Source organism: Salvelinus fontinalis, chromosome 1 (genome assembly GCF_029448725.1).
Source record: "Salvelinus fontinalis isolate EN_2023a chromosome 1, ASM2944872v1, whole genome shotgun sequence".
Lineage (NCBI taxonomy): Eukaryota > Metazoa > Chordata > Actinopteri > Salmoniformes > Salmonidae > Salvelinus > Salvelinus fontinalis.
Genome location: NC_074665.1, coordinates 98771096 through 98794919, shown reverse-complemented (window position 1 = coordinate 98794919; position 23824 = coordinate 98771096). Strand labels below are relative to the sequence as shown.

Below are 23824 nucleotides of genomic sequence, written 5' to 3'. Positions count from 1 at the left end.
CTCCCTCTCTCTCTCTGGGTTCTCTCCCTCTCTCTCTCTGGGTTCTCTCTCTCTCTCTCTGGGTTCTCTCCCTCTCTCTCTCTGGGTTCTCTCTCTCACTCTCTGGGTTCTCTCCCTCTCTCTCTCTGGGTTCTCTCCCTCTCTCTCTCTGGGTTCTCTCCCTCTCTCTCTCTGGGTTCTCTCTCTCTCTCTCTCTCTGGGTTCTCTCCCTCTCTCTCTGGGTTCTCTCCCTTTCTCTCTGGGTTCTCTCCCTCTCTCTCTGGGTTCTCTCCCTCTCTCTCTCTCTGGGTTCTCTCCCTTTCTCTCGGGGTTCGCTTTCTCTCTCTCTGGGTTCTCTCTCTCTCTGGGTTCTCTCCCTCTCTCTCTCTGGGTTCTCTCCCTCTCTCTGGGTTCTCTCCCTTTCTCTCTGGGTTCTCTCCCTCTCTCTCTCTGGGTTCTCTCCCTCTCTCTCTCTGGGTTCTCTCCCTCTCTCTCTGGGTTCTTTCCCTCTCTCTCTGGGTTCTCTCCCTCTCTCTCTCTGGGTTCTCTCCCTCTCTCTCTGGGTTCTCTCCCTCTCTCTCTCTCTGGGTTCTCTCCCTCTCTCTCTGGGTTCTCTCCCTCTCTCTCTCTCTGGGTTCTCTCCCTCTCTCTGGGTTCTCTCTCTCTCTCTCTCTGGGTTCTCTCCCTCTCTCTCTGGGTTCTCTCCCTCTCTCTCTCTGGGTTCTCTCCCTTTCTCTCTCTGGGTTCTCTCTCTCTCTGGGTTCTCTCCCTCTCTCTCTCTGGGTTCTCTCCCTCTCTCTCTCTGGGTTCTCTCCATCTCTCTCTCTCTGGGTTCTCTCCCTTTCTCTCTGGGTTCTCTCCCTCTCTCTCTGGGTTCTCTCCCTCTCTCTCTCTCTGGGTTCTCTCTCTCTCTGGGTTCTCTCTCTCTCTCTGGGTTCTCTCCATCTCTCTCTCTCTGGGTTCTCTCTCTCTCTGGGTTCGCTTTCTCTCTCTCTGGGTTCTCTCCATCTCTCTCTCTCTGGGTTCTCTCTCTCTCTGGGTTCTCTCTCTCTCTCTCTCTCTGGGTTCTCTCCATCTCTCTCTCTCTGGGTTCTCTCTCTCTCTGGGTTCTCTCTCTCTCTCTCTCTCTGGGTTCTCTCCATCTCTCTCTCTCTGGGTTCTCTCCCTTTCTCTCTGGGTTCGCTTTCTCTCTCTCTGGGTTCTCTCTCTCTCTGGGTTCTCTCTCTCTCTGGGTTCTCTCTCTCTCTGGGTTCTCTCTCTCTCTCTCTCTCTCTCTCTCTCTGGGTTCTCTCTAGAGGTTATCTATCCTACAGCATCACCATTGTGACGCCTAGTGATGTCACCGCAGGTGGAAATATCAGTGTGTGTATAAGTGTGTATGTCTGTGTGTAGGCGTGTGTAACGCAGACTTGAGAAACGAGACTGTCAGGGCACCAATGACGACTTCTGACTCGAAAGAGAGAGGGAAGGAGGAAGAGGGGAGTGAGGGAGGGGCTTAGAGAGGGGGAGAGAGGAGAATTGACGTAGACAGCAGCCCTGGTAAAACCACAATGACCAGACAGAGCAAGGGGAAGGAGGTAGGGTCCACTTCTGTCTGCATTAAACGGTGTATGTTGACTTGAAGTCCACCAGGCAAGGTGAGAGGGTGGTAGAGATCAGCACCTCTAATAGAAGTGGAAATAGACCTTCTCACACTTGGTTGTGTGTGTGTGTGTGTGTGTGTGTGTGTGTGTGTGTGTGTGTGTGTGTGTGTGTGTGTGTGTGTGTGTGTGTGTGTGTGTGTGTGTGTGTGTGTGTGTGTGTGTGCCGGCCAGACGCTGACAGACAGGCAGACAGACAGACAGACAGACAGGCAGGCAGGCAGGCAGGCAGACAGACAGACAGGCAGGCAGGCAGTCAGGCAGGCAGACAGACAGACAGACAGACAGACAGACAGACAGGCAGGCAGACAGACAGGCAGACAGACAGACAGACAGACAGGCAGGCAGGCAGACAGGCAGGCAGACAGGCAGACAGACAGACAGACAGACAGGCAGGCAGACAGACAGACATCTAGAGAGGTCTGTGTTTGGAGCTGGGTTGATTAGGTGGTACTGTAGGTAGGTACTGTGAGAATGAGGAACGGTGAGAGAGGGGGAGGCAGGTGTGTGTGTGTGTGTGTGTGTGTGAGAGAGAGAGAGACAGCCACAGATCAAGAGAGGTTAAGCAGGTGCAGGGTTGAGAATGTGAAAGGGTGAGAGGAGGAGGGGGACTGAGACGGGGGAAGCTGAATCTTGATGCTGTGGGTACCTTACCACTAACAGCATCTATGTCCCCCTTATGAATCATCTCTTTGGCTGTCTAGAAACAACATTCAAATCCATTGATTAACCCTCGTCCCAACCTGTCTAGAAACCACATTCAAATCCATTGATTACCTCTATGTCGAATATTGGCCTGTTGGAAACTACAACTCCCTACTACATTAGACAGTTCAGGCCTGATCTGATTTATCTTTGGAAAAACTACAACTCCCTACTACATTGCACAGTTTGGGCTTGATCTGATTTATCTTTAAGGAAAACTACAACTCCCTACTACATTGCACAGTTCGGGCTGGATCTGATTTATCTTTAGAGAAACTACAACTCCCTACTACATCGCACAGTTCAGGCTGGATCTGATTTATCTTTAGAGAAACTACAACTCCCTACTACATCGCACAGTTCAGGCTGGATCTGATTTATCTTTAAGGGAGACTGCTAACAGGAACAAAAAATGAACAAAATGGAATTCCATTTTTTTTTATGATGTCAGCCATTTCCTCATGTAGAAGCAGACCTAGTGGTCTGTATACATAAACAGAAGGGGGGCTGTGTATGTGTGTGTGTATGTGTGTGTGTGTGTGTGTGTGTGTGTGTGTGTGTGTGTGTGTGTGTGTGTGTGTGTGTGTGTGTGTGTGTGTGTGTGTGTGTGTGCCTGTATCTCTCCCTATACAGGAAGCAGCTGTGTTTCACTGCAGAAGTGAAATATTCTTCTCTTGCCTTGTCATTCGACCATTGTCGTGACAACTCGCCACCGACCATCACCACGGAAACAACGACCTGGACTGGAAACTCTAGTTATCTACATTGCAGGTGTCAAAAATCATTCCACGGAGGACTGAGCGTCTGTGGGTTCTCCTCCCTTGTACTTGATTGATGAATGAAGGTCACTGATTAGTAAGGAACTTCCCTCACCTGGTTGTCTAGGTTACAGTAAGGAACTCCCCTCACCTGGTTGTCTAGGTTACAGTAAGGAACTCCCCTCACCTGGTTGTCTAGGTTACAGTAAGGAACTCCCCTCACCTGGTTGTCTAGGTTACAGTAAGGAACTCCCCTCACCTGGTTGTCTAGGTTACAGTAAGGAACTCCCCTCACCTGGTTGTCTAGGTCTTAACTGAAAGGAAAAACCAAAGACCTGCAGACACTCGTCCCTCCATGGAATGAGTTGGACTCATGCTGCTATTCCAGTTTCAACTGTTCTGCCTGCGGTTATGGAACCCCAACCTGCCCCAGACCTGCTGTTTTCAACTCTTAATGATCGGCTATGAAAAGCCAACTGACATTTATTCCTGATTATTATTTGACCATGCTTGTCACTTATGAACATTTTGAAAATCTTGGCTCTCTCTAATTCTCTCCTTCTCTCTTTCTTTCTCTCGGAGGACCTGAGCCCTAGGACCATACGTCAGGACTACCGGGCATGATGACTCCTTGCTGTCCCCAGTCCACCTGGCCTTGCTGCTATTCCAGTTTCAACTGTTCTGCCTGCGGTTATGGAACCCCTACCTGTCCCAGACCTGCTGTTTTCAACTCTTAATGATCGGCTATGAAAAGCCAACTGACATTTATTCCTGATTATTATTTGACCATGCTTGTCACTTATGAACATTTTGAACATCTTGGCCATGTTCTGTTATAATCTCCACCCGGCACAGCCAGAAGAGGACTGGCCACCCCTCATAGCCTGGTTCCTCTCTAGATTTCTTCCTAGGTTTTGGCCTTTCTAGGGAGTTTTTCCTAGCCACCATGCTTCTACACCTGCATTGCTTGCTGTTTGGGGTTTTAGGCTGGGTTTCTGTACAGCACTTCGAGATATTAGCTGATGTACGAAGGGCTATATAAAATAAACTTGATTTGATTTGACTCCTCTACAAGGTGCTCTTGTTTTCTCACAGTTTCATCAAATTCATCCAAAGTTACATCTGAACCAAGTCTGTTGTCTGTAAAGTCTGTTGTCTGTAAAGCCTATTGTCTGTAAAGCCTGTTGTCTGTAAAGCCTGTTGTCTGTAAAGCCTTTTGTCTGTAAAGTCTGTTATCTGTAAAGCCTATTGTCTGTAAAGCCTATTGTCTGTAAAGCCTGTTGTCTGTAAAGTATGTTGTCTGTAAAGCCTATTGTCTGTAAAGTCTGTTGTCTGTAAAGCCTATTGTCTGTAAAGTCTGTTGTCTGTAAAGCCTATTGTCTGTAAAGCCTATTGTCTGTAAAGTCTGTTGTCTGTAAAGCCTATTGTCTGTAAAGCCTGTTGTCTGTAAAGTTTGTTGTCTGTAAAGTCTGTTGTCTGTAAAGCCTATTGTCTGTAAAGCCTATTGTCTGTAAAGTCTGTTGTCTGTAAAGCCTGTTGTCTGTAAAGCATGTTGTCTGTAAAGTCTGTTGTCTGTAAAGTCTGTTGTCTGTAAAGTCTGTTGTCTGTAAAGTCTGTTGTCTGTAAAGCCTATTGTCTGTAAAGTCTGTTGTCTGTAAAGCCTGTTGTCTGTAAAGCCTGTTGTCTGTAAAGCCTGTTGTCTGTAAAGCCTGTTGTCTGTAAAGCCTGTTGTCTGTAAAGCCTTTTGTCTGTAAAGTCTGTTATCTGTAAAGCCTATTGTCTGTAAAGCCTATTGTCTGTAAAGCCTATTGTCTGTAAAGCCTGTTGTCTGTAAAGTATGTTGTCTGTAAAGCCTATTGTCTGTAAAGTCTGTTGTCTGTAAAGTCTGTTGTCTGTAAAGTCTGTTGTCTGTAAAGTCTATTGTCTGTAAAGCCTATTGTCTGTAAAGTCTGTTGTCTGTAAAGTCTGTTGTCTGTAAAGTCTGTTGTCTGTAAAGCCTGTTGTCTGTAAAGCCTGTTGTCTGTAAAGCCTGTTGTCTGTAAAGCCTTTTGTCTGTAAAGTCTGTTATCTGTAAAGGATATTGTCTGTAAAGCCTATTGTCTGTAAAGCCTGTTGTCTGTAAAGCCTGTTGTCTGTAAAGTATGCTGTCTGTAAAGCCTATTGTCTGTCAAGTCTGTTGTCTGTAAAGCCTATTGTCTGTAAAGCCTATTGTCTGTAAAGTCTGTTGTCTGTAAAGCCTATTGTCTGTAAAGCCTGTTGTCTGTAAAGTCTGTTGTCTGCAAAGTCTGTTGTCTGTAAAGCCTGTTGTCTGTAAAGTCTGTTGTCTGTAAAGTCTGTTGTCTGTAAAGCCTATTGTCTGTAAAGTCTGTTGTCTGTAAAGTCTGTTGTCTGTAAAGTTTGTTGTCTGTAAAGTCTGTTGTCTGTAAAGCCTATTGTCTGTAAAGCCTATTGTCTGTAAAGTCTGTTGTCTGTAAAGCCTATTGTCTGTCAAGTCTGTTGTCTGTAAAGCCTATTGTCTGTAAAGCCTATTGTCTGTTGTCTGTAAAGCCTATTGTCTGTAAAGCCTGTTGTCTGTAAAGTCTGTTGTCTGCAAAGTCTGTTGTCTGTAAAGCCTGTTGTCTGTAAAGTCTGTTGTCTGTAAAGTCTGTTGTCTGTAAAGTCTGTTGTCTGTAAAGCCTATTGTCTGTAAAGTCTGTTGTCTGTAAAGTCTGTTGTCTGTAAAGTTTGTTGTCTGTAAAGTCTGTTGTCTGTAAAGCCTGTTGTCTGTAAAGTCTGTTGTCTGTAAAGCCTGTTGTCTGTAAAGCCTGTTGTCTGTAAAGCCTGTTGTCTGTAAAGTCTGTTGTCTGTAAAGTCTGTTGTCTGTAAAGTCTGTTGTCTGTAAAGCCTGTTGTCTGTAAAGCCTGTTGTCTGTAAAGTCTGTTGTCTGTAAAGTCTGTTGTCTGTAAAGTCTGTTGTCTGTAAAGTCTGTTGTCTGTAAAGTCTGTTGTCTGTAAAGCCTATTGTCTGTAAAGCCTGTTGTCTGTAAAGTCTGTTGTCTGTAAAGCCTGTTGTCTGTAAAGCCTATTGTCTGTAAAGCCTGTTGTCTGTAAAGTATGTTGTCTGTAAAGCCTTTTGTCTGTAAAGTCTGTTATCTGTAAAGCCTATTGTCTGTAAAGCCTATTGTCTGTAAAGCCTGTTGTCTGTAAAGTCTGTTGTCTGTAAAGTCTGTTGTCTGTAAAGTCTGTTGTCTGTAAAGTCTGTTGTCTGTAAAGTTTGTTGTCTGTAAAGTCTGTTGTCTGTAAAGCCTATTGTCTGTAAAGTCTGTTGTCTGTAAAGCCTGTTGTCTGTAAAGCCTGTTGTCTGTAAAGTCTGTTGTCTGTAAAGTCTGTTGTCTGTAAGGTCTGTTGTCTGTAAAGTCTGTTGTCTGTAAAGTCTGTTGTCTGTAAAGCCTATTGTCTGTAAAGTCTGTTGTCTGTAAAGTCTGTTGTCTGTAAAGCCTGTTGTCTGTAAAGCCTATTGTCTGTAAAGCCTGTTGTCTGTAAAGCCTTTTGTCTGTAAAGTCTGTTATCTGTAAAGCCTATTGTCTGTAAAGCCTATTGTCTGTAAAGCCTGTTGTCTGTAAAGTCTGTTGTCTGTAAAGTCTGTTGTCTGTAAAGTCTGTTGTCTGTAAAGTCTGTTGTCTGTAAAGTCTGTTGTCTGTAAAGCCTATTGTCTGTAAAGTCTGTTGTCTGTAAAGTCTGTTGTCTGTAAAGTCTATTGTCTGTAAAGCCTGTTGTCTGTAAAGTCTGTTGTCTGTAAAGCCTGTTGTCTGTAAAGCCTGTTGTCTGTAAAGCCTGTTGTCTGTAAAGCCTTTTGTCTGTAAAGTCTGTTATCTGTAAAGCCTATTGTCTGTAAAGCATATTGTCTGTAAAGCCTATTGTCTGTAAAGCCTGTTGTCTGTAAAGTATGTTGTCTGTAAAGCCTATTGTCTGTAAAGTCTGTTGTCTGTAAAGCCTATTGTCTGTAAAGTCTGTTGTCTGTAAAGCCTATTGTCTGTAAAGCCTATTGTCTGTAAAGTCTGTTGTCTGTAAAGCCTATTGTCTGTAAAGCCTGTTGTCTGTAAAGTCTGTTGTCTGTAAAGCCTGTTGTCTGTAAAGTCTGTTGTCTGTAAAGTTTGTTGTCTGTAAAGTCTGTTGTCTGTAAAGCCTATTGTCTGTAAAGTCTGTTGTCTGTAAAGCCTGTTGTCTGTAAAGCCTGTTGTCTGTAAAGTCTGTTGTCTGTAAAGTCTGTTGTCTGTAAGGTCTGTTGTCTGTAAAGTCTGTTGTCTGTAAAGTCTGTTGTCTGTAAAGCCTATTGTCTGTAAAGTCTGTTGTCTGTAAAGTCTGTTGTCTGTAAAGCCTGTTGTCTGTAAAGCCTATTGTCTGTAAAGCCTGTTGTCTGTAAAGCCTTTTGTCTGTAAAGTCTGTTATCTGTAAAGCCTATTGTCTGTAAAGCCTATTGTCTGTAAAGCCTGTTGTCTGTAAAGCCTGTTGTCTGTAAAGTCTGTTGTCTGTAAAGTCTGTTGTCTGTAAAGTCTGTTGTCTGTAAAGTCTGTTGTCTGTAAAGCCTATTGTCTGTAAAGTCTGTTGTCTGTAAAGTCTGTTGTCTGTAAAGTCTATTGTCTGTAAAGCCTGTTGTCTGTAAAGTCTGTTGTCTGTAAAGTCTGTTGTCTGTAAAGCCTGTTGTCTGTAAAGCCTGTTGTCTGTAAAGCCTGTTGTCTGTAAAGCCTTTTGTCTGTAAAGTCTGTTATCTGTAAAGCCTATTGTCTGTAAAGCATATTGTCTGTAAAGCCTATTGTCTGTAAAGCCTGTTGTCTGTAAAGTATGTTGTCTGTAAAGCCTATTGTCTGTAAAGTCTGTTGTCTGTAAAGCCTATTGTCTGTAAAGTCTGTTGTCTGTAAAGCCTATTGTCTGTAAAGCCTATTGTCTGTAAAGTCTGTTGTCTGTAAAGCCTATTGTGTCACGCCCTGGCCTTAGTATTCTTTGTTTTCTTGATTATTTTAGTTAGGTCAGGGTGTGACATGGGGAATGTTTATATTTTGTTTGGTTTTGGGTGTTTATTTGGTAAAGGGGTTATGGGGTGTAATATATGGTTTTGTGTTGAGTGTAGATGTCTAGCGTTGTCTATGTTGGTGAGTTATCTAGAAGAGTCTATGGTTACCTGAATGAGTTCCCAATTAGAGACAGCTGATTTCGGTTGTCTCTGATTGGGAGCCTTATTTAGGGTAGCCATAGGCTCTCATTGGTAGTGGGTAATTGTCTATGTAAGAACGTTAGTAGCCTGTATGTTTGTGCACAACGTTTGTAGCTTCACGGTCGTTTTGTTATTTTGTTGTTTTGTTAAAGTGTTTTTGTGTCGTGTTCATCTTCGTGTTAAAATAAAAGAAGATGGCATATTTTCCAACTGCTGCATTTTGGTCCGTTAATCCGCCACACGATCGTGACAGAATTACCCACCATAGGACCAAGCGGCATGGAAGGCGGCAACAGGACCTACCTACACAGGATCTCTGGAGTTGGGAGGACGAATTGGAAAGAGATGGACCTTGGGATCAACCTGGAGAATATCGCCTCCCTCGTGAAGAGCTGGAGGCAGCAAAAGCCGAGAGGAGGCGATATGAGGAGGCAGCACGGAGACAAGGCTGGAAACCCGTGAGTACACCCCAAAAATTTCTTGGGGGGGGCCTTAAAGGGAGTGTGGCGAAGTCAGGTAGGAAACCTGCGCCTACTCCCTGTACTTACCGTGGAGAGCGGGAGTACGGGCAGACACCGTGTTACGCAGTAGAGCGCACGGTGTCTCCTGTACGCGTGCATAGCCCGGTTCGGTACATTTCGGCTCCACGTATCGGCCGGGCTAGACTGAGCGTTGAGCCATATGTCATGAAGCCGGCCCAACGCATCTGGTCACCAGTGCGTCTCCTCGGGCCGGCGTACATGGCACCAGCCTTACGCATGGTGTCCCCGGTTCGCCTACATAGGCCGGTGCGGGTTATTCCACCTCCCCGCACTGGTCAGGCGACGGGGAGCATAGAACCAGGTAAGGTTGGGCAGGCTCGGCGTTCAAGGGAGCCAGTACGCCTGCACGGTCCGGTATTTCCGGCGCCACCTCCCCGCCCCAACCCAGTACCACCAGTGCCTCCTCCACGCACTAGCTATATGGTGCGTGTCTCCAGCCCTTTACCACCAGTGTCTAAACCACGCACCAAGCCTCCTGTGTGTCCCCAGAGTCCTGTGCGTCCTGTTGCTGCTCCCCGCACTAGCCCTGAGATGCGTGTCCCCAGCCCGGTGCCACCAGTCCCGGCACCACGCACCAGGCCTACAGTGCGCCTCAGCCGGCAGGAGTCTGCCGTCTGCACAGCAATGACTGAACTGCCCGTCTGCCAAGCGCCATCTGAGCCATCCGTCTCCCCAGCGCCATCTGAGCCATCCGTCTCCCCAGCGCCATCTGAGCCATCCGTCTGCAATGAGCCTGCAAAGCCGCCCGTCTGCCATGAGCCTGCAAAGCCGCCCGTCTGCCATGAGCCCACTGAGCCGTCCGCCAGACAGGAGCCGCTAGAGCCGCCAGCCAGACAGGAGCCGCTAGAGCCGTCCGTCAGACAGGATCTGCCAGAGCCGCCAACCAGACAGGATCTGCCAGAGCCGCCAACCAGACAGGATCTGCCAGAGCCGCCAACCAGACAGGAGCAGCCAGATCAGTCAGCCAGCCATGAGCAGCCAGATCCGTCAGCTAGCCATGAGCAGCCAGATCCGTCAGCTAGCCATGAGCAGCCAGATCCGTCAGCTAGCCATGAGCAGCCAGATCCGTCAGCTAGCCATGAGCAGCCAGATCCGTCAGCTAGCCATGAGCAGCCAGATCCGTCAGCTAGCCATGAGCAGCCAGATCCGTCAGCTAGCCATGAGCAGCCAGATCCGTCAGCTAGCCATGAGCAGCCAGATCCGTCAGCTAGCCATGAGCAGCCAGATCCGTCAGCTAGCCATGAGCAGCCAGATCCGTCAGCTAGCCATGAGCAGCCAGATCCGTCAGCTAGCCATGAGCAGCCAGATCCGTCAGCTAGCCATGAGCAGCCAGATCCGTCAGCTAGCCATGAGCAGCCAGATCCGTCAGCTAGCCATGAGCAGCCAGATCCGTCAGCTAGCCATGAGCAGCCAGATCCGTCAGCTAGCCATGAGCAGCCAGATCCGTCAGCTAGCCATGAGCAGCCAGATCCGTCAGCTAGCCATGAGCAGCCAGATCCGTCAGCCAGCCATGAGCAGCCAGATCCGTCAGCCAGCCATGAGCAGCCAGATCCGTCAGCCAGCCATGAGCAGCCAGATCCGTTAGCCAGCCATGAGCAGCCAGATCTGTCAGCCAGCCATGGGCCGTCCCTCAGTCCGGAGCTGCAGTCCCTCAGTCCGGAGCTGCAGTCCCTCAGTCCGGAGCTGCCATTCCTCAGTCCGGAGCTGCCCCTTACCCTGGTGCTGCCCCTTACCCTGGTGCTGCCCCTTACCCTGGTGCTGCCCCTTACCCTGGTGCTGCCCCTTACCCTGGTGCTGCCCCTTACCCTGGTACTGCCCCTTATCCTGGTACTGCCCCTGACCCTGGTACTGCCCCTGACCCTGGTACTGCCCCTTACCCTGGTACTGGTCCTTAGTCCGGAGCTGTCCCTTAGTCCGGAACTCCCCCTTAATGCAATGGGGTTAATGTGGAGGGGGGTCGTTTGGAGGAAGCCTAGGAGGTGGTTAGGTACTGTGGTGACGTGGGGACTACGACCAGAGCCGGAGCCGCCACCGTGGAGGGGAGCCCACCCAGACCCTCCCCTAGACTGTGTATGGTGCGCCCGGAGTTCGCGCCTCAAGGGGGGGGTTATGTCACGCCCTGGCCTTAGTATTCTTTGTTTTCTTGATTATTTTAGTTAGGTCAGGGTGTGACATGGGGAATGTTTATATTTTGTTTGGTTTTGGGTGTTTATTTGGTAAAGGGGTTATGGGGTGTAAAATATGGTTTTGTGTTGAGTGTAGATGTCTAGCGTTGTCTATGTTGGTGAGTTATCTAGAAGAGTCTATGGTTACCTGAATGAGTTCCCAATTAGAGACAGCTGATTTCGGTTGTCTCTGATTGGGAGCCTTATTTAGGGTAGCCATAGGCTCTCATTGGTAGTGGGTAATTGTCTATGTAAGAACGTTAGTAGCCTGTATGTTTGTGCACAACGTTTGTAGCTTCACGGTCGTTTTGTTGTTTTGTTAAAGTGTTTTTGTGTCGTGTTCATCTTCGTGTTAAAATAAAAGAAGATGGCTTATTTTCCAACTGCTGCATTTTGGTCCGTTAATCCGCCACACGATCGTGACATATTGTCTGTAAAGCCTGTTGTCTGTAAAGTCTGTTGTCTGTAAAGTCTATTGTCTGTAAAGTCTGTTGTCTGTAAAGCCTGTTGTCTGTAAAGCCTGTTGTCTGTAAAGTCTGTTGTCTGTAAAGTCTGTTGTCTGTAAAGCCTGTTGTCTGTAAAGCCTGTTGTCTGTAAAGCCTGTTGTCTGTAAAGCCTGTTGTCTGTAAAGCCTGTTGTCTGTAAAGCCTGTTGTCTGTAAAGCCTGTTGTCTGTAAAGCCTGTTGTCTGTAAAGCCTGTTGTCTGTAAAGCCTGTTGTCTGTAAAGCCTGTTGTCTGTCTTCATCGCAGGATTTATTTATATGTTTAATTTCTCTTTTTCTAAATCACACAACAAAGTTGTTTCAAATGGACCCATAAGGGCCAGATAAACAGGGCTAATCATGGTACTACATTTGAGAAGAACAATCTCAATCTTAATCTCAGTCTAGCTACACATGTTGTTACCGCCATCTTGCTTAGACCGTGGAGCCGTAAAGAGTAGCGAACACGATGAGGTAAAACAGTTGAGGTGAGTTGAGAGGAAGCTGTGTAACAGAATTGGTCCAACGTTTAGTAACAGAACTGCGGTGTGTTATTCACAGCGATGAATAATGACTCCTACTTCCTTTTAACAACACACAAGTTCTGTATGGCCAAACAGTGACCAGATTTCCTCATTTGCTATTGACAAATCAGAGCTAGCCTGTGCTGCCTGTTAAGGCCCTATATCAGGGCACTCCAACCCTGTTCCTGGAGAGATACCGTCCTGTAGGTACAGGTACTGTATCTCTCCAGGAACAGGGTTGGAGTTATAACCTACTGGACGGTATCTATATACCGTTACAATGGCTTGTACGGCAGTACTGCCCAATCATTACAATGGCTTGTACGGCAGTACTGCCCAATCATTACAATGGCTTGTACGGCAGTACTGCCCAATCATTACAATGGCTTGTACGGCAGTACTGCCCAATCATTACAATGGCTTGTACGGCAGTACTGCCCAATCATTACAATGGCTTGTACGGCAGTACTGCCCAATCATTACAATGGCTTCTACAGTAGTACTGCCCAATCATTACAATGGCTTGTACGGCAGTACTGCCCAATCATTACAATGGCTTGTACGGCAGTACTGCAGTACTTCATGTTTTCAATGTTATCAGAGGCTGAAATCAGCTCAGGTTCTCTGTGTACTAGACCTCCACACCCGCACCTTCAGCACACACACACACACACACACACACACACACACACACACACACACACACACACACACACACACACACATTCCCCTCTCTCACGTGGCATCCAGCACTACACTGAATTGCACAACTGTGTGTTATGAAAAAGGGGAAGTAGGTAAGCTCTGGTCTTGTAATGGAGACAACAAGGACACTTTGCTGCAGAGACCCAGGGATAGAAGTTCTATGAGGAAATGGACAGCTCTTTCTCTATCTCTGTCTGGTTGTGGTTAGGACAGCAGTAGCCCACGTATATATATATCTACTTCTCACTCTAAATGAATATGTCAGAAAGTAAATGTGAAAGAGGGGTGGGGAGAGAGAGAGAGGAAGAGGGGGGGGAAGAGGAAGAGAGGGGGGGAGAGAGGGAGGAAGAGGGGGGGGAGAGAGAGAGAGGAAGAGAGGGGGGAGAGAGAGAGAGAGAGGAAGAGGGGGGGAGAGAAAGAGAGGGGGGAGAGAGAGGAAGAGGGGTGGAGAGAGAGAGAGGAAGAGGGGGGGGGAGAGAGAAGAAGATAAGGGGGGAGAGATAGAGGAAGAGAAGTGGGAGAGAGAGAGGAAGAGAGGGGGGAGAGAGAGAGGAAGAGAGGGGGAGAGAGAGAGGGGATGAGAGGGGGGAGAGAGAGAGAGGAAGATAGGGGGGAGAGAGAGAGGAAGAGAGGTGGGGAGAGAGAGAGGAAGAGGGGGAGAGAGAGAGAGAGGAAGAGAGGGGGGGAGAGAGAGAGGAAGAGAGGGGGGAGAGAGAGAGAGAGAGAGAGAGAGAGAGAGAGAGAGAGAGAGAGAGAGAAAGGAAGAGAAAGGAAGAGAGGGGGGGAGAGAGAGAGGAAGAGAGGGGGGGAGAGAGAGAGGAAGAGAGGGGGGAGAGAGAGAGGAAGAGAGGGGGGAGAGAGAGAGAGGAAGAGAGGGGGGAGAGAGAGAGGAAGAGAGGGGGAGAGAGAGAGGAAGAGAGGGGGGAGAGAGAGAAAAGCCAGAGAGACTGTAGCTGAGAGAGAGACTCACCATTGAATGGGTTGATCCCTCTGGTCATCCTCTGCACGATGGATTCCTTTACCTCTCTCCTCCTCACACACTGGATACCCAGATTCTGGAAGCTGTGGATACGAAGCATAGGGAAGTCAGAAACTCAGGGTCCTGGGGCACAAAATGGTCGCCATGTATAACCCAAGCGGTTACACAGATACATAGACAACGTGATATTATCTGGGGAATTCCCTCAGTACTGTGGTTTTGGGCAATTTGGACCAGTGTGTGTGTGTGTGTGTGTGTGTGTGTGTGTGTGTGTGTGTGTGTGTGTGTGTGTGATCACACCATCACATGCAAAACAACTGGAGGAACTCCCACAACAAGGGGGTGGTGATGCAAATGACAGTGAAAAGGGTGATGATGATGATGGTGATGATGATAGTGATAGTGATGGAGAGTGACTAAAAGTGGAATAATAATGATGATGGTGGTGACTGTGTTTATTATAATGATGATGATGGTGGTGACTGTGTTTATTATAATAATGATGTTGGTGGTGACTGTGTTTATTATAATGATGATGATGGTGGTGACTGTGTTTATTATAATGATGATGGTGGTGACTGTGTTTATTATAATAATGATGATGGTGGTGATTGTGTTTATTATAATGATGATGGTGGTGACTGTGTTTATTATAATAATGATGATGATGGTGACTGTGTTTATTATAATAATGATGATGATGGTGACTGTGTTTATTATAATGATGATGATGGTGGTGACTGTGTTTATTATAATAATGATGATGATGGTGGTGACTGTGTTTATTATAATAATGATGATGATGGTGGTGACTGTGTTTATTATAATAATGATGTTGGTGGTGACTGTGTTTATTATAATGATGATGATGGTGGTGACTGTGTTTATTATAATGATGATGGTGGTGACTGTGTTTATTATAATAATGATGATGGTGGTGATTGTGTTTATTATAATGATGATGGTGGTGACTGTGTTTATTATAATAATGATGTTGGTGGTGACTGTGTTTATTATAATGATGATGATGGTGGTGACTGTGTTTATTATAATGATGATGGTGGTGACTGTGTTTATTATAATGATGATGGTGGTGACTGTGTTTATTATAATGATGATGGTGGTGACTGTGTTTATTATAATGATGATGGTGGTGACTGTGTTTATTATAATGATGATGGTGGTGACTGTGTTTATTATAATGATGATGGTGGTGACTGTGTTTATTATAATAATGATGATGATGGTGACTGTGTTTATTATAATGATGATGGTGGTGACTGTGTTTATTATAATAATGATGATGATGGTGGTGACTGTGTTTATTATAATGATGATGATGGTGGTGATTGTGTTTATTATATTAATGATGATGATGGTGACTGTGTTTATTATAATGATGATGGTGGTGACTGTGTTTATTATAATGATGATGATGGTGGTGACTGTGTTTATTATAATGATGATGATGGTGGTGACTGTGTTTATTATAATGATGATGATGGTGGTGATTGTGTTTATTATATTAATGATGATGATGGTGACTGTTTATTATAATGATGATGATGGTGGTGACTGTGTTTATTATAATGATGATGATGATGGTGACTGTGTTTATTATAATGATGATGATGATGGTGACTGTGTTTATTATAATGATGATGATGATGGTGACTGTGTTTATTATAATGATGATGATGGTGGTGACTGTGTTTATTATAATGATGATGATGGTGGTGACTGTGTTTATTATAATGATGATGGTGGTGACTGTGTTTATTATAATAATGATGATGGTGGTGACTGTGTTTATTATAATGATGATGATGGTGGTGACTGTGTTTATTATAATGATGATGATGATGGTGACTGTGTTTATTATATTAATGATGATGATGGTGACTGTTTATTATAATGATGATGATGGTGGTGACTGTGTTTATTATAATAATGATGATGGTGGTGACTGTGTTTATTATATTAATGATGATGATGGTGGTGACTGTGTTTATTATAATGATGATGATGGTGGTGACTGTGTTTATTATAATGATGATGATGGTGGTGACTGTGTTTATTATAATAATGATGTTGGTGGTGACTGTGTTTATTATAATGATGATGGTGGTGACTGTGTTTATTATAATAATGATGATGGTGGTGATTGTGTTTATTATAATGATGATGGTGGTGACTGTGTTTATTATAATGATGATGATGGTGGTGATTGTGTTTATTATAATGATGATGGTGGTGACTGTGTTTATGACAGTGATGATGATGGTGACTGTGTTTATTATAATGATGATGATGGTGACTGTGTTTATTATAATGATGATGATGGTGACTGTGTTTATTATAATGATGATGGTGGTGACTGTGTTTATTATAATGATGATGGTGGTGACTGTGTTTATTATGATGATGATGGTGGTGACTGTGTTTATTATAATGATGATGATGGTGACTGTGTTTATTATAATGATGATGATGGTGGTGACTGTGTTTATTATAATGATGATGATGGTGACTGTGTTTATTATAATAATGATGATGGTGGTGACTGTGTTTATTATAATGATGATGATGGTGACTGTGTTTATTATAATGATGATGGTGATGATAATGGTAACAGTGTGTGTGAGACAACTAAAGTGGATGATGATGATGGGGTAAAGTGATGAAGGGTAACTCACGCGAAGACCTTGCGCTCTGGGCCAAACTCAGCTTCGTAGAATCCCTCCTTGCAGTCCTTGCCCACCAAGTCATGGGGGTGGGGCCTAAAGGGCTCGTTCTTGGTTACGAGGGAAACGCGCACTTTGCCCTTCCCACAGTAGTTCAGAATCTGATGGGGAAAGAGAGGAGGGAAAACATTTAAAGAAGGAAGTGAATACAGGGCGTTCAGGTCGTTATTGTAAAAGAGATTATTTACCGGGTTAAATAAAGGATAAATACACACATAAAAGAGGAACATAGAGAAGAGAAGAGAGAGGAGAAGAGAAGAAAATAAAAGAGAGGATAAGAGGAGGAGAAGAGAACAGAGGAGAAGAGGAGAAGTGGAGAGAAGAGAAGAGAAGAGAGGAGAGGAGAGGAGAGGGGAGAGGGGAGAGGAGAGGAGAAGAGAGGAGAAGAGAAGAGAGGAGAGGAGAGGAGAGAAGAGAAGAGAAGAGAAGAGAAGAGAGGAGAGGAGAGGAGAGGAGAGGAGAGGAGAGGAGAGGAGAGGAGAGGAGCGGAGAGGAGAGGAGAGGAGAGGAGAGGAGAGGAGAGGAGAGGAGAGGAGAGGAGAGGAGAGGAGAGGAGAGGAGAGGAGAGGAGCGGAGAGGAGAGGAGAGGAGAGGAGAGGAGAGAAGAGGAGAGGAGAGGAGAGGAGAGGAGAGGAATCAATAACATGGAGAACATCAGTGAAAACAGCAGAAAGTTGTTAGTAGACCAGAGAGTCTAGAATACTAGCAATGACATCACTAATCATTAGATATCTTTATCGTTTAATCTCAGCTGTCTGTGAGTGGTTTTCACAGGGCTGGAGCAGGAAGGAGTGGCTATGTGTTCAGATGGGCCGAGAGAGTAGAAACTATTCAAAACAGAGATACCTGCTCATGGGGTCAGAGAGGACTAGATTTAGCGGCAAATGCTGGCTCGAATACTGCAATACACTAGTGACTAGGATATGGTCCTGTATATACTCCTCAGGGTTAACGTATTATGATACTGTAGTATTAGTGCTGAGGTGGATATACTGAGGTGGATATATCTAGCTAGGCTAGCCTGCCTAAGTATCCTGCAGAGTTGTCTGTAGTCATCCTATCTAGCTAGGCTAGCCTGTCTAAGTATCCTGCAGAGTTGTCTGTAGTCATCCTATCTAGCTAGGCTAGCCTGTCTAAGTATCCTGCAGAGTTGTCTGTAGTCATCCTATCTAGCTAGACTAGCCTGCCTAAGTATCCTGCAGAGTTGTCTGACAAAAATCCTTTCATTAGCTCTTCAAAGTAGATAAGGTATACTTTCATGAACTCTCGATCTCATCGTTGTGTTGTGTACATTCCTCTCTCATGCGGTGGCGTATGCGATCTGTGTGTATCTAACCTAATGTAGCAGGCATAAAGTGTATCCATCTGTGTCAGAGCCCGGAAAAGAACAGGCGCAATGGATTATGGTCATTGTAGTAATTACGCAGTTCCTGTGCTTTGAACTAGGTTGAATATTTGCTTAATGAAAACTACAACTCCCTTCAGCCCAGCGTCCCATATAGTTCTTGATTTGATTTCTCTCTAGAGAAACGACGCGTTGGACTAAATGGAATTCAGGTAATTGAACCGATGTCTGTGAATTAGTTGTTTAATAACTCCCCTCCCCCCCGAATATTTGTTTAATCGCTCAACACTATGTAGTATATAACTACAGTATATAGATTGTAGTGGCGTGATAAGTATTGTGTGGTCCCCTGTAGCTCAGTCAGTAGAGCATGGCGCTTGGAACTCCAGGACAGTAGGTTCAACTCCCAGGACCACCCGTACGTAAAATGTACGCACACATGACCTTAAGTCAGATAAAAAAGTGTCTGTTAAAAGGCATATGATTATGATATTATTTGCTTACCTGTATGGTGGGGTATGACCTGTTGTTGTCAGAGCTCCTCTCTCCAGGGATGCTGCCTGCAGAGCGGCCCTCACACTTGTACCTGAAGCGCATGCCCCTCTGTTTGGGCTGCTCAAAGATCTGAACACTGGGCTCTGCCACTGGACAACACAGGGAGAAGAGGGTTACAGATGGTCACCTCAGTTGGTACAGCATGGTGCTTGCAAGGCCAGGATAGTGGGTTAGATTCCCGGGACCACCCATGTGAAACATTTATACACACATGACTGTTAGTCATTTTGAATAAAAGTGTCTGTTAAATGGTATATACAGTACTATTTTAATACATTGAGTGTACCAAACCTTTCATAATATTGAGTTAGACACCCCCCCCCCCCCCCCCCCCCAGTTCTTGACACACTCAAAACGTGGCACCTACTACCATACCCCGTTCAAAGGCACTTATACTGAACAAAAATATAAACGCCTTATGTAAAGTGCTGCTCCCATGATTCGTGAGCTGATTTAAAAGATCCCAGAAATGTTCCATATTCACAAAAAGCTTATTTCTCTCAAATGATGTGCACAAATTTGTTTACATCCCTGTTAGTGAGCATATCTCCTTTGCCAAGATAATTCATCCACCTGACAGGTGTGGCATATCAAGAAGCTGATGAAACAGCATGATCATTACACAGGTGCACCTTGTGCTGGGGGACAATAAATGGCCACTCTAAAATGTGCAGTTTTGTCACACAACACAGTTTTGAGGGAGCGTGCAATTGGCATACTGAATGCAGGAATGTCCACCAGAGCTGTTGCCAGAGAATTTAATGTTAACTTCTCTACCATAAGCTGCCTCCAATGTCTTTTTATAGAATTTGACAACACGTCCAACCGGCCTCATAACCGCAGACCACCTGTAAGACCACCTGTAACCACACCAGCCCAGGCCTCATAACCGCAGACCACCTGTAAGACCACCTGTAACCACACCAGCCCAGGCCTCATAACCGCAGACCACCTGTAAGACCACCTGTAACCACACCAGCCCAGGACCTCCACGTCTGGCTTCTTTGCAAAATGTACAATATGTTACGAATTTCATATAGTTTAGTATTCCATTTGCTTAGTATTCCATATAGTTTAGTATTCCATATAGCTTAGTATTCCATATAGCTTAGTATTCCATATAGCTTAGTATTCCATATAGCTTAGTATTCCATATAGCTTAGTATTCCATATAGCTTAGTATTCCATATAGCTTATTATTCCATATAGCTTAGTATTCCAACCCCCAACCCCCCTATGGGTTAAAGGATTAAGGTTAGGGTTAGGGGACGGGTTAGGGTTAGCTAAAAGGGTTAGGGGACGGGTTAGGGTTAGCTAAAAGGGTTAGGGGAAGGGTTAGGGGAATGTTAAAGTTAGGGTTAGGGGAAGGGTTATGGGAAGGGTTAGGGGACGGATTAGGGTTAGCTAAAAGAGTTAGAGTTAGGGGAAGGGTTAGGGTTAAGGTTAGAGTTAGGGTTAGAGTTAGGGGTAGGGTTAGCTAAAAGAGTTAAGGTTAGAGTTAAGGTTAGAGTTAGGGGTAGGGTTAGCTAACATGCTAAGTAGTTGAAAAGTAGCTAAAAACTATTATGTAGTTGAAAAGTTGCTAGAAGTAACCATCTGTCTTATGTAACAATAACAAACGTACCATATGAGTGTTCCGGATTTACATTTACTATGTTACGTTAGTCTATGAGACCAGGCTGGTTTCCATCACAACTGTCATGATTTTTTTTTATACTGTATGACTTTACTCACATAAAAACTGTGGATGGAAACGTGGTTTGTGTCATGGAAAGAGCAGGTATTCTTAATGTTTTGTATACTCAGTGTATATATAAACTGTATATATATATACCAAATATGGCTATCTTCTGTATATCTGTATACCTTGTCAGAACACAACTGATTGGCTCAAACGCATTAAGAAGGAAAGAAATTCCACAAATTAACTTTTAACAAGGCACACCTGTTAATTGAAATGCATTCCAGGTGACTAACTCATGAAGCCGGTTGAGAGAATCCCAAGAGTGTGCAAAGCTGTCATATAGGCAAAGGATGGCTATTTGAAGAATCTCAAATATAAAATATATATCGATTTGAACCCTTTTTTTTGTTACTACGTGATTCTGTATGTGTTATTTCATAGTTTTGATGTCTTCACTATTATTCTACAATGTAGAAAATAGTAAAAATAAAGAAAAACGCTTGAAATGAGTAGGTGTTCTAAAACTTTTGACCGGTAGTGTATAAATGTATATATACTGTTTATAGATGACAATACACACTCAAATACTTTACAGCTATAGTGTAAAAGGCAGTCATCAAAGCTTCTGAATAGTCACTGAGAGAACAAAGGCTATGGGTAGATAATGTATTGGATAGATAATGTATTGGATAGATAATGTATTTGATAGATAATGTATTGGGTAGATATTGTATTGGATAGATATTGTATTGGGTAGATAATGTAGTGGATAGATAATGTAGCGAGTAGATAATGTATCGGATAGATAATGTATCGGATAGATAATGTATTGGGTAGATAATGTATTGGGTAGATCATGTATTGGATAGATAATGTATTGGGTAGATAATGTATTGGATAGATCATGTATTGGGTAGATCATGTATTGGATAGACAATGTATTGGGTAGATCATGTATTGGATAGACAATGTATTGGGTAGATAATGTATTACTTATCAAATATGTGGACAAATCCTGAGAAATTGGCTCCATATTTACTGGCTTATTAACAATTCTGGTCAGTGAGTTTTGTAGCAAACATTGGAGCAGGGAAGCGAACCGAGGTCACTGGTATGAGAGACAAACAACCAAAGGCATTGCGCCAATAAGGGTTAAGCCACTTGGTGGGAATTGTAACGTGGCTCATATAGCAAGGATCGGTACAGTATGTTAGTACATGGGGAACTCATTGACAGTCAACCACACATTGACTTCTCATAAACCCAACCTAAACCTAACCAGAGCCACACACACACACACACACACACACACACACACACACACACACACACACACACACACACACACACACACACACACACACACACACACACACACACACACACACACACACACACACACCACAGCTATGCTTTAGAAATTCTTTCTAATGAGACACCTGATGCATGCTTACACACACTTGCCCCCCCCCCCTCTCATTCCCCCTCTCTCACCCTTTCACATTCTCACACTACCTACAAACCACCTTACCAACTCAGACCTTCTCTCCACCACCTGCTGCTGAACCTTGGCCTGTCTGTCTGCCTGTCTGTCTGTCTGTCTGCCTGTCTGTCTACACATTCACATTCTCCAGCAGAAATATGACTGACATCTCTGCCAACCCAAGAAAACAATAGAGGAAGTGAATGGGGAGGGACGTTATCACGCCCCAGCTGCACACACACAGGTAAACAATTTGACACTCTCCCCTCCCTGTATGTACTTACTGATTTTAGGATGGTCCACCATTATCTATGCATAGTCACTTCACCCCAACCTACATGTACAAATGACCTCTAACCTGTACCCACCCCCACACTGATTCGGTACCGGTACCCCCTGTATACAGCCTCATTATTGTTATGTTATTGTGTTACTTCAAAAAACGTTTTAATTTAGTTTATTTGGTAAATATTTTCTTAACTCTTCTTGAACTGCATTGTTGGTTAAGGGCTTGGAAAGTAAGCATTTCACGGTAAGATCTACACACATATGATTTGATCAACAAGGGCATAAGTACTGTTGGAGACAGAGTGAGTAACCAAATGAATGAAGTCATCAGTGAAAGAATGTGAAAACAGGATGAATGAGTGAGATCTATACCAAACTAGATATTCACAATAGTTGTTCTCAAGCTATTAGATGAGACACGTTCTGCAACCCGTGCCAAATTTCCAGTAAATACCAGACACTTCCTCCTAACATATCGTGCACACCCTGTATAGACTTGCTACAGTAGGCTATATAGACCCTTATCAATATAAGGGAACCAAGTGCTATTATATCATTTAGTCTACAACATTTTGGCTTGTTTTTAAAGAAAAGTTTCTAAAGAAAACCCCAATCTGAAAACTATCACGCGCAAATAGACAAGCACTTTTAACATTCTTTCCGTGCCGGTGATCGGTGTTGATTCTAAGACTTGTCATTTTGGCATATTTTAGGCTAAAGTTAGCAATGTTGTCCAAAAAAAAACCATGTTAAACATTTAATAATAACGTGTAAGCAAACCATAGCAATTTTTTATTTCTTATTTTTCACAAAAATAATTCTCAGATCATCACTATTATGTCAATGACGAACCACATTAAGAAACCTTAAAGTAATAATTACATGTGTAGCCTAAAGGTGTTCTAGAATCCTGCTGAAAGCCCATTTTTAGCAGTCGCCTCGTAATAATTACAATATCTGTAGGTACTTACCATCCATGGTGTTGATGTGCACAACCTTATCACGGGTTGTTGTCTGAATGAGAAGCTCCAGCTGGGAGAGAGAGAGAAAGTGTGTGAGAGACAGAGCGAGACAGAGAGACACAGAGAGAGAGAGAGAGAGACAGAGAGAGAGTCGCTTGGGAATTCCCCGATGTCTCCGCCCAGAATATCACAGCCTCTGATGCGCGAACGAATGTGCTGCTGTGTAAATATGGAGGCGAACGCTAAAAACATATTTATCGATAGATCAATTGGCTACTCCTCTGAAAAGCACATAACTGTTGCATTTTAACTTGGACAACTTTAAATGAAAGGGGTATTATGTATGCCCAAAAACGTTTGATCAGTAGGAATGCACGGGGAACAGTGAGCTCAGATGACATAGGTTTATGGAATTCACCCAAATGAATTAAATGTACAGATTACGTTGATAATAGACTAGTCTACACTTGCGGAGATTTTGCCTATGCGTTGACTACCAATAATGTATTGAATATTACACGAGAGTAATATCATTTGGTTACCTGTAAACATGTCTGTATTTGAGCGGCATTCTCAGTGTTGAGTTGGGGTAATCCCCTCGAGACGTTGAACGCCCACAATTCAGTGGGAATCTCCCAACTAATACCGAACAAGGAAGTAGAGAAAACAACAAGATTTATTCCAATCTATATTTTATTCATACTAATGCAATAATTTATATTATATTTTAGCAAATTCACACACGAACAGTAAAACTATCTGAAGCTATCATCTCGCATGATTTTATTATGAGTATTAAAGGGGCGCACAATAAGATTTTTTAAAACATTTTATGACAAATTTGGAGGCAATTGGTCGTTGTGTGTCATTGTTAGACTTTTTGGATTACAGCAACATATTTGCTCACATCGAACTCTGGTGAGGTACTGTGCGTCAGTGATGTGGAGTCAGTGACGTGCAGTCAGTGTAGGAGGGGTAGGCAGTGTTCACCCTGTGATAATGTCATACAAAAAGCTGTTATGTAAAGACAAATTATAAATAATTGTCATTTTCTTTTGTTATCTAATGTTTTTCTCAATGATTCTGGTGGTTTT

At 44.1% G+C, this 23824-nt stretch overlaps 1 protein-coding gene across 1 annotated transcript in view; it reads right to left on the bottom strand.

Moving 5' to 3' along the window:
- The window catches only part of LOC129865089 (proto-oncogene c-Rel-like), a 34147-nt gene extending 10759 nt beyond the window's left edge, over positions 1-23388 (bottom strand). Inside the window, exons 1-4 of the mRNA XM_055937569.1 lie at positions 22740-23388; positions 18263-18402; positions 16366-16514; positions 13661-13752 (exon numbers count right to left, since the gene is read on the bottom strand). Of these exons, the coding sequence (XP_055793544.1) occupies positions 13661-13752; positions 16366-16514; positions 18263-18402; positions 22740-22746 (388 nt within the window). The 5' untranslated portion in view covers positions 22747-23388. The remainder of the gene's footprint in view (positions 1-13660; positions 13753-16365; positions 16515-18262; positions 18403-22739) is intronic.
- Positions 23389-23824: the final 436 nt, after the last annotated feature.